Here is a 17,531-nt window from a genome sequence, read left to right as displayed (position 1 = left end):
AACACTCTAGATGTTTTCTTGATAACCTAAAAAAATTACTGAGAAAATATGTACTGGAACTATATTTATATTTCCTTTTGAGCTTCCTTAAATCAGAGTAGGGGCATAGTTTTCAGGACTTCCATGAAAGAGTTTTCTTTTCTTGGCAGTTATACAATTTTAGTGTGAGAAAAAGATTGAAAGTATTAACAGAAAATTAACTATGGAAAGCTGCAGTTTGCACTCTGACATTTGGGATTGAATATTTGAGAATGTGTGCTGTAGTAATTTAGAAGTACCAAATCAAAACAGATTTCCAAAAATCTAGCTGATACACAAAGTCTGGTAGTGCTTCAGACCCGGTACAGTTCATTGGCAAATAAATTTATTTTTATTTCTGTATAAATCTGATTATATTGGATAATAATAATTAGATATTAGATGCTTTTTTGTTTACACAGAAAGAACCTTTGTGTCTAAATAGAAAATGAAAGTGCAGTTGCTTGAAGTTCTGAGTAACCTATTGAAATACACTTTAAAATTTAAGACATAATGAAATAGCTCCATGTTTTAGTGGGAGAGCAGGAGGTTGCTGGTAAGCTGTGCAATAGAAAAACAGGAAGGTTTTTATTTCACTTTTTTCTTTGGATTGATGGTAGAATGAGGATTAAAATGAGATAATACTGCTTATGGCAGAAGAGGCTTGAAAGGGAGGTCCTTCTGGCCAGAGCAATGGGCCATGCTAAGCTATTCTCTGTTGACATGCTGTGAGACAGAGGTTTGATAAACTGGAAAGTAAATCCTGTTGCCTAGAATGTTGTTGTCATTGTTTAGCTTGATTTCTGGTTTATTTTTTAGAATAGTGGATATTTGGCACCTCATGGAGAAATCCCTCTTTTAATTCCCTTTTTCATACACGTTTGCTTACGCATGGAGGAAGCAGAACCGTTCTGGAATTAAACTGACTGTACTTGTTGAGCAGCGTGCACTGCATGAAGACAGTGCTGTATAACAGTGTTGTTTTCAGTCTGCTAGGTTTTCAGGTACCCAAGCTAGCTTTGTTCTTAAGAAATAAGTCAGAAATTATACCAAAAAATAGGATGAAAAAGACATTGTCATATATAGACCCCTTTTTTAGTGACCCTGGAGTATTTTCAGAAGAGAAAATGTGTACATAATTTTAAGCACATGCAAATCAAATTAATAAATTATTAAAGCATTTTACTTGTCATGTCTGTGTGGGCTAATCGTGATAGCTCATTATTTAAACATTATGTAATTGTATACCTTGTGTGCACAGCTGCAAATACTTTGCAGAAACATTTATATTTCATTTTTCACAGCATACTATAAAAGAACATATTTTTGTGTGGTACCATAGATTAATAAAGATGTTTACTCATAACTTTAAAACTACTCTTAGTTATATTGAAATATGAAATGGCTATAATAAGTAAGATAAGTAAAAAACCAGAGAATTGTAATTTCATGTATGTGTTATTACCAGTTTTAATGCAAAATGCTGTTATCAATTAGAAAAGAGTTCATCTTAAAGAGAACTGCTCGTTTGCAACATAATCCCTTGCAGTTTTTACTTTCATTAATTAAAGGTCTGAAAGCAGAAGATTGTCAGATTTGGGTGGAGAGGCATCCCTTTACTGAAACTCTAAACTGTCTCTTGTTTCGTTCCATGCATGTGGTTTAGAAAGTGCATAGGTTAGTTATCACTGGTATAATCATTGAAAACAGCTTACGGTTTGCAAGTATAATCTCATGATCCAGAGGAAGTCCCAACAAATTATTAAACACTCAGACTTGCTTCACATACATTATACTCATTTGTTCATACTGTTGTCTGCAAGTACTGGTCTCTCAGCTGCTTGGAATACCTGTATGAATTACAGACAGTTTTTGTGTTTCTTCCAAAATTACCTGAAAGGAAGATTCATGCAAAATGGATGTTTTCCTACTTACAAAAACCCTGTAATTTTACCTGGAGCTCTTATCTTGTGATGTTATAAAAGAAGAGACTGGCAGTCCTGGAGGAAAGAGAGATAAATAAAAGGAGTAGGAGCCTTTACATTCTGCACAAATGATGCTCTGTTGTCTTTTATAGTATGTGCAGTTATTTAATTATATAGTTTTGAAAGGTGATAAAACCAGAACATTGGTCATTCTTCAGACTGATGATGCATATTTTAAAGTACTTCCTGGCTTTGTCTTTGTACCAGTTGTATTGGGTAAATTGTTACATGTATTATTGCCTTAATTTAAAGACAATACAGTTCTGGGATTAGATATCACACTTTACTCCTTGCAGCAAACTGGTGAGCTAATTATATTGGTCCTAGCTCCTGGGTTTTAGAGAATCAGTTACATTAAAGTAGTTTTTACGCTGCTATACCAGATATGGTATAGTGGAATGGAAATGATAGTCTGTGCATGGTGGTGCTGTGTGGTTCATTGCGGGCCATTTTTTAACTTATGGAATGACACAAGCGTCTAAATAGTGGAAGAGAAACAATTTTGACATTAATTTATTTACCACTAGTAGTTTCAGAGCCAAAAGCAGCAGAACTATTCAATCAAGATGGAATTGCTGTTGAATGGCTGGGTGTGGGTAGATTGTAAAGCACTCATTTGTGTTTTATCTAGTACTTTTTAAGGTTTTTCCATTCCTTTGCCACAGCCCAATAAACTAAAATTTCAGTTACTTAATTTCTCAAGTAAATTCATATAGACTTTTGACTTTGAAGAAGAATTTATGCTGTCTCAAGTGTTTCCTCAGAATTTTTTAATCATAGGATAGATATCTTGTCTTGCAGTATTTTAAAGTATGGTTTCCTTTTCCATTTTGATTTGCCTTTGTCTGTGAGATTTTCACTGCAAATAATTGATGTATAATAGCAATTTGAAGGGTAGTTATTGAAAATCCTTTTATAGATCACCTGAAGATATAACCTAATCAAGTCTCTCTGGTTATAACTGAAACTTACTTTTTTGTCCTTCTTTGAAATGTCACTTGCAGTGTTCTTCTTACAGGTGGGTTTGTTTGGGTTTTTTTGTTTGGCTGTTTTTTTTTTTTTTTTTTTTTCCTTCTCTGCTGGTTTTGGCTGGGATAGAGTTGGTTTTCTTCCAAGAAGTCTTCAGGAATGCCTTAGAGGGAGTATCATTGGGATTTCTGTGGGAGTTCAATACTTTCCTCCAGATTGTGTTTTCTCTTTTCACCTCACTAGATCTCTGTTTAATCTCACCTATAAATCAAAATGGAACTCCATGGAATTCATGAGAAGCAAGCATTTTAGTAAGTCTTACCTACCTTTGCAGCAGCAGATGTTGATCTGTGCTTGCTCAGTCTTTAAGGAGAGATTTTCTGTTGGATCTGTTTGCCTTGCTGAGAGCTGCATCTGAATTCCCAAAGTTTCTAATGTGTTTTTGATGTTCTGGTGTCTTTATGAGATACCTGTACATACACATGTGTATCAACCTGTTATGGAACAGCAGTTTATCTTGCTAGTGTAATTGAAATAACTCTTCATACTAGAAAAGCTTCAAGATGAATGAAATGTTTACTCTTATTTTAGAGAATCAACAAAATGGACTTTGTAGAGGATAAGCAAGGCAATGGAGATAAATTTTGGAGAATACCTGGCAGCCATGCATTTTTTGTAGTTGTCACTTAAGGCTTTTAGAGTGTATTTCAGGCATAAAAATGAGCAAAACTGCAACAGTTTATATTGTGGATGCCTTTTCTTTGAAAGGGACTTTGAATATACTTTGGAAGCTGATGAGCCCCCTTTTTCTCTCCTCATCAGGCTAGTCAGGGGAACAATGCTATCTCCCTCTCTTTCCCCCATTGCTCATGATGTCCCTCTGCTTCTCTTGATACAAGTTTTCACGTAAATATTCCATTTAATACAAATATATTAAGTAGTTCCATTTTAGGCAGAATGCTATGCACTCCTTTGACATTTTAACTATTGCTTTCATAATGTATACTTTTAACTGCCCTTTCTGCCTGTTGATCCCATTTTTAAGACATTTAGAATTTTTGAAATGATAGATCAAAGAAATACCCCCACTGCCTTCTCCAACATTTACACATCTTGGGCTTGCCTTAGCTTTTCATGATCAGAAAACATACTTTAATGCAGATAGGAGAGTTTGTATTATTCAAGCCCTTGACCAAAAATACTGGTTTGTAACATTTATGTGCTGTGGAGTATGACTGTTTGCATATAGTTAAATCTCTACTTTTCAAACCTGTGTCTTTTGTCTCATTTATTCATCCCATTGTGAATCTCTAGCCATCAGTTTATATTCTATTTGGTAAAAATGAAGCTATTAAATTTGCCCTGCTGTTACCCTCTTTCTCATTCCCTAAAGATGAAGAGGATGACTGTACCATCTGGCACGTAAACTTCACTTTGGGCCTTTCTCTAAATGTTTGTGTTTGATGTGTGGCCAAATCTTGCAGATTCCTTCTTTGAGACCTTTGTTAGATATGGCCTAGCATAGCCATTACCAGAATTAAAATGTTCTCATTTTGTATCTAAATTTCAATAATTCCTTTTTCTTGGCCATTGCTATGTTATCTAGTCATTTAGAATATTCTGCAAGATAATTTTCCTGGTTTATAAAATCAAAATGTATTTATGTAACTTATTCGCTTTCTATCCAAAACTTATTTGTCTTTGCTGTTAGACTTTTCATGGCTTAAGTGCATTCTGGTGTCATTCTTCATCCCAAGATACCTATTCCTGCTGTTAATTGGCTCATCATATAAGCCCACATTGGCCAGCTGTTAGTTTCCTGTCTATAAAGTCCCTGCATTCCTTATAAACATCTTTTTCAGAAAAATCACTTTTCTCCTGCAAAGCTCTCCCTAAAGTCTTTTTACTGTGATGTCTAAATAAAAGCTGGACAAGACTTATCTCCTGGTGTGCGAAGAATTCTGCCTGTTGAGCTGACCAATGTCAGATGTTAAAGAAAAAGGACTGGAGGGTAACTGTTCACTGTCTTTAGCTGATTTTCAGTAGCTCTTTGATTATGCCCTTAGCCTGTGGGCAATGCAAAGGAATTGGACTTAGGATCATTGCTCTTCATTGACTTCAAACTGCAGTTTTGGGTAGTTGAATATTTATTAACACTTGAAACTCTTCTGGTGCTAAAAATGTGCAGTTTTTCACCAAGAGCTAGCATAATATGAATCACCTGGCATTTTCTGTGGGCTCTGAATGCATAAATGGACTTTCACCTGGCAGTTCCCTGCATGATAGTACCTGTGCTTTTCAGAGCAGGCAGCCCGAAATTCAGGAGGCAGAAAGTGAAGTATTTGTGACCGGGTAGAAGAACTGAGAAGCACACAAAGTTCTAAAACATAATTACACCTTGATTTTTCACTTTCAGTCTGTTTCTATGATCCTGTGTGCTTTAAGTTCTCTTCTGTAGTAAAGTATATACTCTCCTGACTATATATTATTATAGATATTTCTTCATAGAAAAGAAGAGACATTTGAGGGTGATTTGCAATATGGCTGTGGCATTTTTTCCTGGAAATTCATCAACCTTTTAGCCTGTTATTTTCTTTGTATACTCTCTATTCTTTCCTTCCTGGGAAAGAGAGTTTGAGAGAGATTGTAACTAGTGAACTTGTTTTTATGCATTTATGTAAGCATGTTGTGGTATTTTAAAGAAATGTGGTGTAAATGCTGTCTATTTAGTTGTATTGTAATTGTGTAATTGTAAAATGCTGTTTATTTAGTTGTATTGTAATTGTGTGTAGGTTTTTTGAGTTCAGATGTAATCAGAGAAATATAATGAGTGAAATCTGGAGGTGGGGTTAAAGTTTCTTTAAAAGTTCATGAAATTAAAATAAAGAAAATAAATTTTTTATTTTTCCCAAAAGAGTAATCTTACTCTTTTTTTTTCTTATCAAGCTGCACTTAAAACTAATATGTGAAACATAAAGATAATAGTTAATAATGAAATGTTTTACTGTATTTTATTCTGTATTATATTGTATTTTATTCTTAAAGGCATTTCAAAAGACTCTTTTATCTTGGTAGTTATTTTTCAGAGAAAAAAATTAAATGCATGAGTTTTTAACAAAATTGTTATTGACTTCAGGCTTTATTTTAGGAAATGTATTTGTTGTTCCCTTTTTTTAATGAAACTTTATTATATAGTGGACATTTAGTAATATGGAAAAACTATACTAGAAACATTAGTGTTAATAGCTTAGTATTTTAGTCCTTCACAAATTAAAGTCTGTGGTAACTGGATGATTTTAGGCCTGTTCTTACAAACAAGGCCTTACTGATGTGCAAGGAACAGTAATACGTGTCAAAAACTCCACGTTAACCAAGGTAAGCAGTATAAATGGGGTGTAGGAATCCTCTGTTAGGCTAAAAATCTCCAAGAGAAAATCTCCAGAGCCTACAAATTAAAGACCTCCAATATCATTTAAAAATAAAACCTTTTATGTAGTAGGAGAGCATTTTTTCAGCTGATAATCAAATAACACTATTATACAGGCTTACTAGATTTGCAAATTTACAAGTTTTTACAAGTCAGTTGGGTCCCTTCCTCAGGAAATCAGTTGAAGTTTTTTTTCCTGTATTAACTCAAAGAGCCTGCTTGTCCTTAAATCCTTCTGAATATATTTGCCTTATAATTTGACTACATTGAGTCAACACCCTTATAGGAACCGTAATGCAATAAAAAAAAGAGAAACTGTTCAATATAGTTTCCAATTACCTTAGGATCAGATTGGAGAAACTGGAATGTGCACAATAAAACCTGCACAAGACTTGAGTTCTGTGAGATTTTGGAAGCAACAGGGCTTTTCAGCATAAAATACTATTTGAAAGCTTTACTCTGCTTCCAATGGTTGTAAAATGATAAAAATGAAAATATGTGTGTGTCTTGAAAGGTGCATTTTACTTTTTGAAATTTTCTGAACCACACCTTTGTGGAATTGAAAGCCTCGTATGTGAGTAACTAAGCATCATTGCTTTTACTCAGTCAATTTTTTATTATAGTGAATGTTTTTGCTTTGCCATGTTCTGCAATAAAATTCTTTATAACTTATTTGCATTTTTGCTTTGCAAAAATATGTCGATTCAGATATGCTTGGTGAATTTATTTTGTAATTCAGGTTACACTGGAATCCCCAATATACATCTTGGTTGCAAGCAGAGTATGGAATATTAGTTCTGTCTTGTTTTAGTATGTAGCTTGCAGCAGAGTTATTACAAACTATATGACTGTATCTAGAAATAAATTTGTACTTTGAGATATGAATTTGTTGCATTTGGCCATAAAATTTTAATTGTAGTTTCATTTTAGTTTTGCAAATAAAATTAGTCTGATATAATTCATTGCTTTTATTTTACCAAATGATTATATAGAGAAAGAAACTTGCATTTGCATATACCTGTAAAAGAAGGTATTATATCTGATATGTTTCCAATGAATAATTTCTAAGGTGAGTAACTAAATGTGTGTAATAATTTTTCATTTCTTCAACTTATTTTTAGTTGACTTGGAGCATATTCGCACAGTGAAAGCCGACAAGCACCAGCGATTTTGTCAGGAAAACAACTTCAGCAGCCATTTTGTGTCAGCCAAGACAGGAGATTCTGTAAGTAAGAGAAAACTCCAAACTTGTAGATGTCTGTTGTTTTTTTTTTTTTTTTGAGATGCTGCAGTTTTATTATACTTCACATAACCAACTGATGAGACCTGAGTGCTGCAGGCCCTTTTTCGACTCCCTTAGTTGCATGGAAAGTAGATGTTTATATTATTGTGTATTATTCTTATTAAATTACAGTGGTTTCTCATCTGATTTTCAGTTTGAGATGCAGATTTTAATGGAAAAGGCCTGGCTTATACATCAGCATGAAAACTGAGACCAGCTAAATCTCTGTTTGCTGTTAGCCTGTAGTTAAGTATATTTCTTCATTCCAGGTGGAGTCCCATCTATAGACAATCAATATAGAATTTTCCAACAACTGGTAAATAATGTGACAAGACCCTGGTGCAATGAAAGATTTTAATATGAGTCCTGAGCCATGAGAGACATTCCCTTAGCAGCTCCATTGAAATTTGAACATTCTGGCATTTGTACCAGATGCTTTGCAGAGTGCATTTTTGAACAATCTTTTGACTCTGAGCTAACTGGGTTATTTGTTTTAGTTGGAAGCATATGAAAGAAAACTTTCTTTTTCAGATGACACTATCAGTCAAATTAAATCGTATTGTTTTGCTTGATTTCTGTCTCATGCCTAATGAGTTTGTCATTCCCATAAAACAATCTTGTATCTGTCTCCTTAATATTACTGTTGACAAGAAAGTTTAATTTATTTTAATATTCTTGAATAGTAAGACCATGGTCAAGTACATGGAAGTATAGTCCACAAATGGATTAAGGTCTTTGATGAATCTTGTGCAGTGAACTGCCTAATTTTGTAAGATAATAGTTTTTTGGTAACGTGTAACAATACTGCTGTTACAAATGCAGTGAGTCCTGAGTTTCTTTATAGTTTGTGTTAAATCTTTGGCATATTTTTTTGTTTTAAGTGTGAAAATACAGGCTTTTAATGCTAGAAACAGAAGAAAAAATCATACTGATACACTTAATAAAATATGCATCTGATAAAATGTATTATTCTCTCAAGGAGACCACCAAAATCAGTTCATTTTTATAATTGATAAATTTATAATTGCTAATTATGACAGACTCTTTATTTCAGCTTTTTTGTTAAGTCATTTATTACATCAGCATTTCACTAGATATACTGATGTACTTTTCACAGCTTACTGTTTAAAAACAAATGTAAATCTGAACATGCCTAGAAAACATTAACAGGAAATCTCTGCCTAAATATCTACTAACAAAAGAAGTAGTTTCAATAGCTCTTTTTTAGATTCAAGAGAAATTTGAATTATCCCTTTCACTGCTGCTGCACACTGATCTTTTAGAAGATGGAGTGTTTATCCTAGACAGTGATTTAAGAAGAGGCAGCCATTGCTACTGTGAATATAGACTAGAGGAGTCTTACTCAGTTAAATTATTTGTTTTGTTTACATCAGATCTTTTCAACAGACTTGTTTGACAAAGATGATTTTAGAAAATTCTGAAAGTCATCTCAAGGGCAAAAATATGTCATGGAAGATTTATTATTACTAACTATGTTACTGTCCACCAAATCACATAGCTGAAGCATTGCACTTGTGCTTGATGTTTTTTTGCACAGAGTGTCCTCAGGGCAGGTGGTGTAGCTCAGAGCACCTGAGAGCTTGGTGTGGGTTAACCTCGGTCTCTGAGCCTCAGAATCTCTGTTCAGTGTGCCCTTCCTTGTTGTGTAGATGTTGGTAGAACAGACCAGTACTACACCAGGGAGTTTAGACAAAGAGCAATTTTTTTTAGAAGTGACCACACTTCATGGGTTGTGCCACTAATTTATTTCTGGTTTCCATCTCGGGTGTTGGAAGAGATTGTGCAAATAGTATTTATCTTAATTTTCACTGACAATGATGGTGAGCATGTACGTAGGTAATTTTTTGTTTTGTGGGTGGCAGCTGCATGATGCAAACCAATGTTTTTTAGGTATTTAGATGGTGAGCTCAGATGTTTGTTAACACCCCTGCAGATAAAATGTAACTTGTAGCTTCGCAATACAGTGTTCATCAGCAGTGCACACTTAAGCTGCTCCTCTTTCACGTGTCATACTCTTTAATCACATTTAAAATTCAGTTTTACCTAAACAGCGAGATAGGTGGACTGTCTTAAGATGAATTAAAGCAATTATTTAAAACAGCGTTGCCACCCAGTATTACGTGTTAAACCATGTTCAAAGTCTAACTCTGCCAGGCTGCTGCAGGCTGTACAACATCCTGCTTGTTCCTAGATACTTCTGTTCAGTGTATGTTTTGTAAGACTCTTCAGAACTCTTTCATACTCCTATTTTTTGGACATATGTAGTAGAGATTTTGATGATGTTGATGCACAGTTCTGTTATTCTCAGTTTCAGAAACCTACATCTCTTATTTCACAATACACTGGTAATACATTTTTGTGCTAAACATTAGTGAATACCCTTATTCATATTTTATAGCACTGAGAGTAGCATTTGAGAGGTGGGTTGTGTAAAAGCTTGTTTAAACTTAGGTCTCTGGAGGCAAAGTAGAAGTGCTGCTTAACAATCCAGCATACTGTTCATTCCTTGTACCATTGTTGAGTTATTTTCTCAAATTTTTAAACAAAATTGAAAGTACCAGATGAGGTTTTTTTCAGATCTGTTTTGCACAGGTCATAATTTTGTATATCATTGTTTACTGTTCAGGAATGGTTTGATATATTTGAAAGAACCTCAAGGATGTCTGTTTTTAATCATTGAAATCATATTTATTTTTTTTCCATAGGTCTTCCTGTGTTTTCAGAGAATTGCTGCTGACATACTCGGCATCAAATTAAACAAAGCAGAATTGGAACAATCACAGGTGATTTTCCACAAAGACATGGATTTTTTTAGTATTTTATTTTGTATTAAAAGTGATTTTCTTGTGGATGTGTTCTTTAAATAAATCTTCATCTATTGTTCTGAAGGTAATTATTCAATTTCACAACAGCTTTCTGAAATATAATAATTCCTTACTTAGCCACGATGATCAACTCTCTGAAACAAGAAAAAAACATGTTCAAAAATGAAGAAAAAACGTTAGTTCTAGGGATGTTTGTTTAAAAATAGCACTTCAGATTAGTTTAGAAATTAAATACGTATCCATATACAGGTAGCATAGAAGATATTCATTATATTATATGCATGGGTTTAAACTGAAAAATTTTTCTGCAACCCAGTTTCGGAAACCTCTAAAAGAAAAATTATACTGCTGAGGCAACCCTGTGTAATGACATTTGAGATTACAATTATTTACATTTACTTAGTGAACCCAAATGTTGCTATTCTAGTGGTGTAATATCCTGAATCTGCTTTTCAATAGCAGTGTTAAACAAGTACCACAAAATAAGCCAATAAGTTTATTTAAAATAAATGGTAAAGCATTTCTTATGTACAGCTTGGTTTCCTTCTTTTTGAAATATACAATAAATATGTAATTTCTGAAAGTGCTTTTCCACAGCAGTGTTTGCAATCTGTGTTGAAGTGGTTAACTAGAAAACTGTATTGCAAACAGTAAAATTGTAAAATAAACTTACAGAGCATACTTAACAAGCAGATTACTTTTAAAAAGCTGTAATTTATAGGCAGAGAAATACTAAGTGTGTCTTTTAAATGTTCTTTTACTATTAAGGTACCATCCATCTATTACTTTAAGCTTTGTGATTATTTGCCTCTAAATAATTGAGCACATAGAGCTCTTCAATTTTTTTGGTTGTTTATCTAGCACTGGAATATCAGTCGTCGACCTCTCTGTGCTGTAAGTGGTGTTCTGTGACTCAGGTGTAAGGTTGTAGAAAGGTGTGCAAATACCTTAAATTTAAAGGAGACTGATGATAGGGTTATACAGAAAACTGTATCATTCTAAAGGAAGGGTCTGTTTTTAGGTTGTTTTTAAAGTAGGAAGCTCCATATAGCCCCAGTTCAAGCGTACATAATTATGTCAAACTGGTATCAGATTTAAGTAGGCTTCCTTCTACTTTAGTATTGTAATTAGTTTTTAATTTTATTGAGTAGATCAATGGAATAGGCAATATATGGGTCAGACAAACTTGATATTACACAAGTTGTATTAGCAATAGCCTGTAAATAGTTAATTTGCATAAATTAAATACTGTGGCATATATTATTATTGATGTGAATCCAGGCTCTAATTATCAAATAAAAAAGGTAAAAAAAAAATCTCTGAAGAACCACCCCCACCGACAAAAAAACAACAAAAGAAGAAACGAAGCCAGGAAATGAATTTGGACAGAAGAGAAACTTCACTGTTGCCTTTCAGGTACAGCAGAAGTCACTACGTGGTGCAACAGTATGTGTGTAGCTAAAGAGTGTGAGATGCTTAATTTGCAAACTTCTGTTACTGGAGCACATTTTCAATCTACTCTGAACAAACAATAGCTCTTTGTTATCAGCAAAACCTTTGCTCCTTTTGAGAGGGTTATTTTGAAGAGATGGTAAAAGTTTCCCCAGTGAGAATTGTATTGGAATGTCTGTTAGGCTCATTGTTGTATGGAACCAAATACCCCCATTACTTCATAAGAATAGAAAAGGGAAAGTCTCTACATAATCTGGAGAGTGAAAACTTGAACTTTCATATCCTCAGGAAGATAAATTCCCTTTAGAGAAATTCATTTGTCTGCTGTAGAAAAGCCAAACTGAAGTGATGTGTAGATGCTGTTTGCCAAAAGCATGGAGCTGGTCTCTTGGCTGGAAGGAGGTGGTGTTAGAGGACAATGCCATAAGTAGGTTTCTGTTTTACCATTGACTCTTGTATGACAGATGCAGGTCCCTTCAGTGTGGTGGTGGTGGGAGTTTTTCCCTCTTCTGTCTCTAAAATGGGCACGTGTCTTGCTTAATTTGTGGAACAATTATATGATGTGTGTTTCTTAGTTTTTAGGCATTGAATAGCTACTGGGCTGTAAAATTCAGTGTATAGACAGATGCTAGATAAATGGCATAAAGAATCTAATAAAAACAAGACAATAGTAAATGTGACTCATCCATAAAGTATGCAAGTGTTGACTTGGATTTAATATTTAAATAAGGATTTTGGTTTTTACAAATGTGCACTATTTACACACTGGATTATATATTTGAGTTTTTGTATTTTGTGTAATGTGAGATTTTCTTATTTTGAAAACTGAGATCGTTCTTGCTTGAATCTGATTGTCAGAGAACATCAGATATGTTCATTCAATCTAGGCAGTAGCAAAATATAAGATTAAATACTGAATTTGTGTAAAATGCCAACAGTCAAATGCTATATGTATTTTTTTATTGTCTAGTATTGAGATTATGCTTTAAAATTATTTCTAGCACTTGATATTGTGCCTGAAGATCTTATTTCTTGTTTTTAGAGTCACTTATGATTGTTATAGTCTAAGAAGATCTTAAATGCGACTCATAGGTAGATACAAATAAGTAATAGGAGTCCCAAACACAGTTTTTTATTTTGTATGAACATGTGGGGTTTGGCTCATGACTTTTGAGCTTTGATGACTAGCAGAACTGCAGATGCTCTTCTGAAAAGTATATGAGATTTCTTGGTCACCTTCAAATTAGCAGCACGATTTCTGTTAATTAACTACAAGAACAAGCCTTAGAAATTGAATTATATTTACTCTGCATTGTTTCAGAAAACAGCTGTAGCAGTTTAAGATATTAATGCAGCCCAACCTATTTGCTGCTGCCCTTTTGTTGGAATGTATTGCTCCCACATCAGAATCAGAAAATGGAAGGTGATCGTGTGCTTTGGCCACATCAGGGTGAAGTTGAGCAGCTTAGCTTAAACTGCTGCTGAAAGTTGTTTTAAGGACAAGCTGCCAGACTGTGCTGAAGTGGATGAGGTGCAAGTACACGTTATATTCCACCAACTCTCCTTTGGCAGCAATGATCTCCAGCAGAGGAATAGGACAGACATTTGGGGGTGGTAAGTTTTTAAACTATCTCAGCTAGAGCTACTAAACCTTGTCTGTTAACATGCTGAGATGACTGTTAATCAAATCTTTATTTGGACAAAACTATGGTGAAACAAAGAACTAGATTACTCTTCATGCATGACTGGAAAGTAGAACATGTTTTTTGAAATAGAACAGTTCCAAAATAAGAAAATTGCAGATTCTGACTTATTTTCAGTCCTCAAAATACTTTCCCTTTTAATTTGCAAGGGTCTGATGAAATGTGAGGAAATAACTCCTTTATTAATCAAATATTTTTCTTTCTTTATTTTTTACTTTCAACTGTAGTGTAAAAACTGCATGGGGTACAGCTTTGTTCCTTGGCATTGGCAAGACCTAGCATTTTTGTGTGTGATGTGTAGTTTTCTCTCTAACTAAATACCAGCTCAGCAGACTGGTGTGTGTGTGCCAGCTTTGTACAATGAAGTTTGGCAGATAAGTCAGATCTGGAATACAGAGCACCTGGACCAAGAAAGGTTATTTCTCATTATTGACAGTGATTTCAACCATGGCAATGATACACTTGATGTAGAATCCGATGCAAAGAAGTCCAGGTTTTAATTACCAAAAAGTTAATAAAAGAAATGTTGCAATGATATTTTTAAACTCTTATTTGGATGAAATTCCATTAGATAATCCAAGTCATTTATGATCATCAGTTTTTTGCTACAGTACCTAAGCATAGGTCACTAACCTGCCTGTGTTTACAGGATGGGATTTGGACCAATGTTTGAGGAACAATTAATTGCCTACTGATTGCAGGACCTTTTTTTTTGGGGTTTTTTTTTTTTGCCCTTCAGCTCTAGTCAAAAGATTGGTATGAATAAACTAGATCCCATGAGGTCAGATAATGCTGTTTAATGCTAAAACTCCTACTACTGCCCTACATGGGATTTGGCAACTTTTCTTTTGATAACATCAGGCCAGGAGTCCAGTAAATCATGAGTGTTGTCCACTAGATAAGATAATATGAATGTGATGAATTAAGCTCAAGAAGAGTACTTCAGCAGCTAATAAATCCAGGTCCTTTGCCAGCCTGTTCAATTATTGTTGCTTGTTTGACATACAGGTTTTATTTACAGAGTTAATCTTTAATGTATACTGTTTATATATTCCTAATCCAGTTTATATATTGTTTCCTTTAAAATAATATAATTTAAGTATTTATTAATTCATTTTAACCTTGAAAATATATTGTAGGAAAGTTGAAGTATTTAAGAAAATATATTAAACTGGTTTAGGGTGTCTTTCATAGCAGGCTTACCTCCTTTGCGGCTTCATCTGTTAATGTTGAATGAAATTGTCCCATTAATTTTACTTCCTTTTACATGAACCCTGTATTGACCCTGTATTAATAATGAGAACTCTGTATCCATTACCTGTATTAATAATAAGAAAACAGTTTTGTTTGTCTTTAAGGTGAATAATGAGAAACTTTTATTTTTAAATGAAGCAAAGAAAAATCAAAACTTAGAGCATTTTGATATGAGGTTGTTAATTTGGTCACTGCTTTTGGATTATGTATTTAGGTGTAATGTGATAGTTATGTGATGGAAAAGATGCATGTGTACAGCTAATGCACTTGCTATGAGCTGATAATGTAGTATTTAAGTATCTTTGACTTACAGGAGGAATAGGCCACTGTCATCTTTTCTTCTACTGCATTCCCTGCCTTTTTATTCTGTCCCTTCTCTAGCCTTAATACACTTTTGCTGATTGCATGTATGAGCCTTTCATTTTGGTGCTTTGAGAGGGCATGTTCTGGAAAAAGCTCAAGAAGCAGCCCTGGTGCTGAGTGCTGCTTCCAGCCAGACATGTTGCTGTTATATCTGCCTAAGGCCTGAAAATGCACTTTCATTTTGCTTCTGCATAATCTTATGTTATCCATTCATTCTTTTCAACTACTGATTAATCTCTTCATTGTTTTCCTTCTCTTTTCTTTTTACATTCTTCTCCTTGCCCTCTATCCATCATGTTGATACATGGTTAACAGAATGTTGTCAGGGCAGAACTAGTGAAATATCCCGAAGAAGATAACCAACATCACACTTCCAACTGCCAGAGCAAAGTCTGCTCAATGCAGTAGTTCAGGTATTGATGGAAAACTTGGTTTGTTTCTTTTTTATAAGCTGCATTGCTTCTACATGAAGTAACAACTGTTAAAGTAAGTTCTTTTGGAAGATTGTGTTTTATATGTGTAAGTACATGTAATATTCAACATATTATTTTGGAACTTCGTGTACAATTAATTACAAACTGTTTCTAATAATCAGATAGTTTTTAGAAACTTTGAAATTCTTCATGTTACTGTATTCAGTGCTATACTTTCAAAATATTACATAGCTGTCTCAGATGGAAATGGGTGCAAAATTGTACATTTCTGTCTCCTTATGTAGGAGAGAGCATCAGTCTTATCAAATGCTTTGTATAGAATGTGTAAGATCTGTTAGATCTGTATCAGAGAATAAATATAGTATGCAGAGCTTCTTTTTATGTTAATGTAATCTTTAGCCAGTATGCCTATCAAAGCTTTTTTAAAATATGGCTGTATTTAAAATTTGCTTTAAATTCTGTCCATATTTGCTGATGAAATGCTTGGAGTAAAGGCAAAAAGACTTAGGTACAATTTCCAATTACAATTTAGGCAGTTATTATTAAAGAATGAATGGCACAACTTTTGCAAATAAATTCTGTTTTATTACTCTCACACAGAAAACTTTTCATGGAAGTAAAACTGTATTCTCTATTTTAGCAAGAAAGTTCTACTCCTTTTGTAGTGTTGTGATAACCTACCAAAGCACTTACTTCTGCTTAACATGAATAAACCTAGAATTATAATGAGAATTATAAGGTTTCCTGTAAAGTAGTGAAAAAAAGTACTGGTTTGTTTGTTATTTTCCCCTTTGTATTTCATAAAAATCCTATTGAATGCTTTGCCAGTATGCATTTTGTGTTTTCTGATTGTTACTGTGTTTTCTTTTATGACAGAGAGTGGTGAAAGCAGATATTGTCAACTACAGTCAGGAGCCTGTGACCAGAACCATTAATCCTTCCAGAAGCTCAATGTGTGCGGTTCAGTGACCACGCTGTTCTCTGGCCTGATACCTTTGCAGTCCTCCTGCCTTGACACAGGCTCTGGGATACCAGGAACTTTATTTTAACAGGGACCAGCACAACATTGCCATTAGAGGTTTCAGAAACACATTGCACCATTGTCCATTAAGAAGCAACAGGCAGTTTTTGACTGGCTCAAATTCAAACATGAGACCACACACTTGAAAAATTTCAGTCTATATTCTTTAAAATTATATTTAAAAGAAACTGTATAACTGTGTTTATGTTTCCTCCTCTCTATTTGACTGATACCAGAATAAAAATGGATGAGGAAGCCCTGCATTCAAAATGCTTTTAAAGACATCACCATGGAAGGGTGTTTTGCCAATGCATTTTAATTTTTTTTTATCCAGTTATTTGAACTAACACTTGGCAAAATGTTACTTGGAAAAAACTGTTGTTGTAATAATTTTAAACACATAATATATATTTTATCTAGAGATAATTTTGAAAATGTTCCATTAATATATATACACTTAGCAAAAAATGTAAGTTGTATCCAGTGAGAAACAGTGCTTGAAATAAAGCTGTTATTATAAAAATATTTACTTCACTGAAGTCTCAAATTGTCTCCATGGATGCTCTGAAAAATGCTAGTGTTTTATTACCACATCAGCATTACTTCTTGCACTGATAGATAGGCTTATATGTCTATGAATTTGGATGAATCTCAGTCAACAGTTTTGTCTGTAAATGATGAGTGATATATTCAACCTGCATTAGAAACTGTTGATAGATCAATTAGCATCAGTCACTTTAAATAACTAACAGGAGGACTTTTGGCCTGGTACTCTTT

At 33.9% G+C, this 17,531-nt stretch overlaps 1 protein-coding gene across 4 annotated transcripts in view; it reads left to right on the top strand.

The window, feature by feature from the left end:
• Window positions 1-17,279, top strand: part of RAB28 (RAB28, member RAS oncogene family) — a 63,706-nt gene extending 46,427 nt beyond the window's left edge. For 2 of the 4 annotated variants that reach the window (XM_072928011.1, XM_030270755.4), the window contains 4 exons: window positions 7,521-7,624; window positions 10,408-10,485; window positions 15,615-15,712; window positions 16,610-17,279. In XM_072928011.1, coding sequence (XP_072784112.1) covers window positions 7,521-7,624; window positions 10,408-10,485; window positions 15,615-15,707 — 275 coding nt within the window. In that variant the 3' untranslated portion in view covers window positions 15,708-15,712; window positions 16,610-17,279. Of the gene's footprint in view, window positions 1-7,520; window positions 7,625-10,407; window positions 10,486-13,428; window positions 13,594-15,614; window positions 15,713-16,609 lie in introns of all 4 variants that reach the window. The other 2 variants (XR_012055532.1, XM_002195192.7) reach the window with 2 other exon arrangements.
• The last annotated feature ends 252 nt before the right edge of the window (window positions 17,280-17,531 follow it).

This window comes from Taeniopygia guttata, chromosome 4 (genome assembly GCF_048771995.1).
Source record: "Taeniopygia guttata chromosome 4, bTaeGut7.mat, whole genome shotgun sequence".
In the NCBI taxonomy this organism is placed as follows: Eukaryota; Metazoa; Chordata; class Aves; order Passeriformes; family Estrildidae; genus Taeniopygia; species Taeniopygia guttata.
The sequence above is the reverse complement of the archived record's forward strand: the minus strand, read 5'-3'. Positions and strand labels throughout refer to the sequence as shown.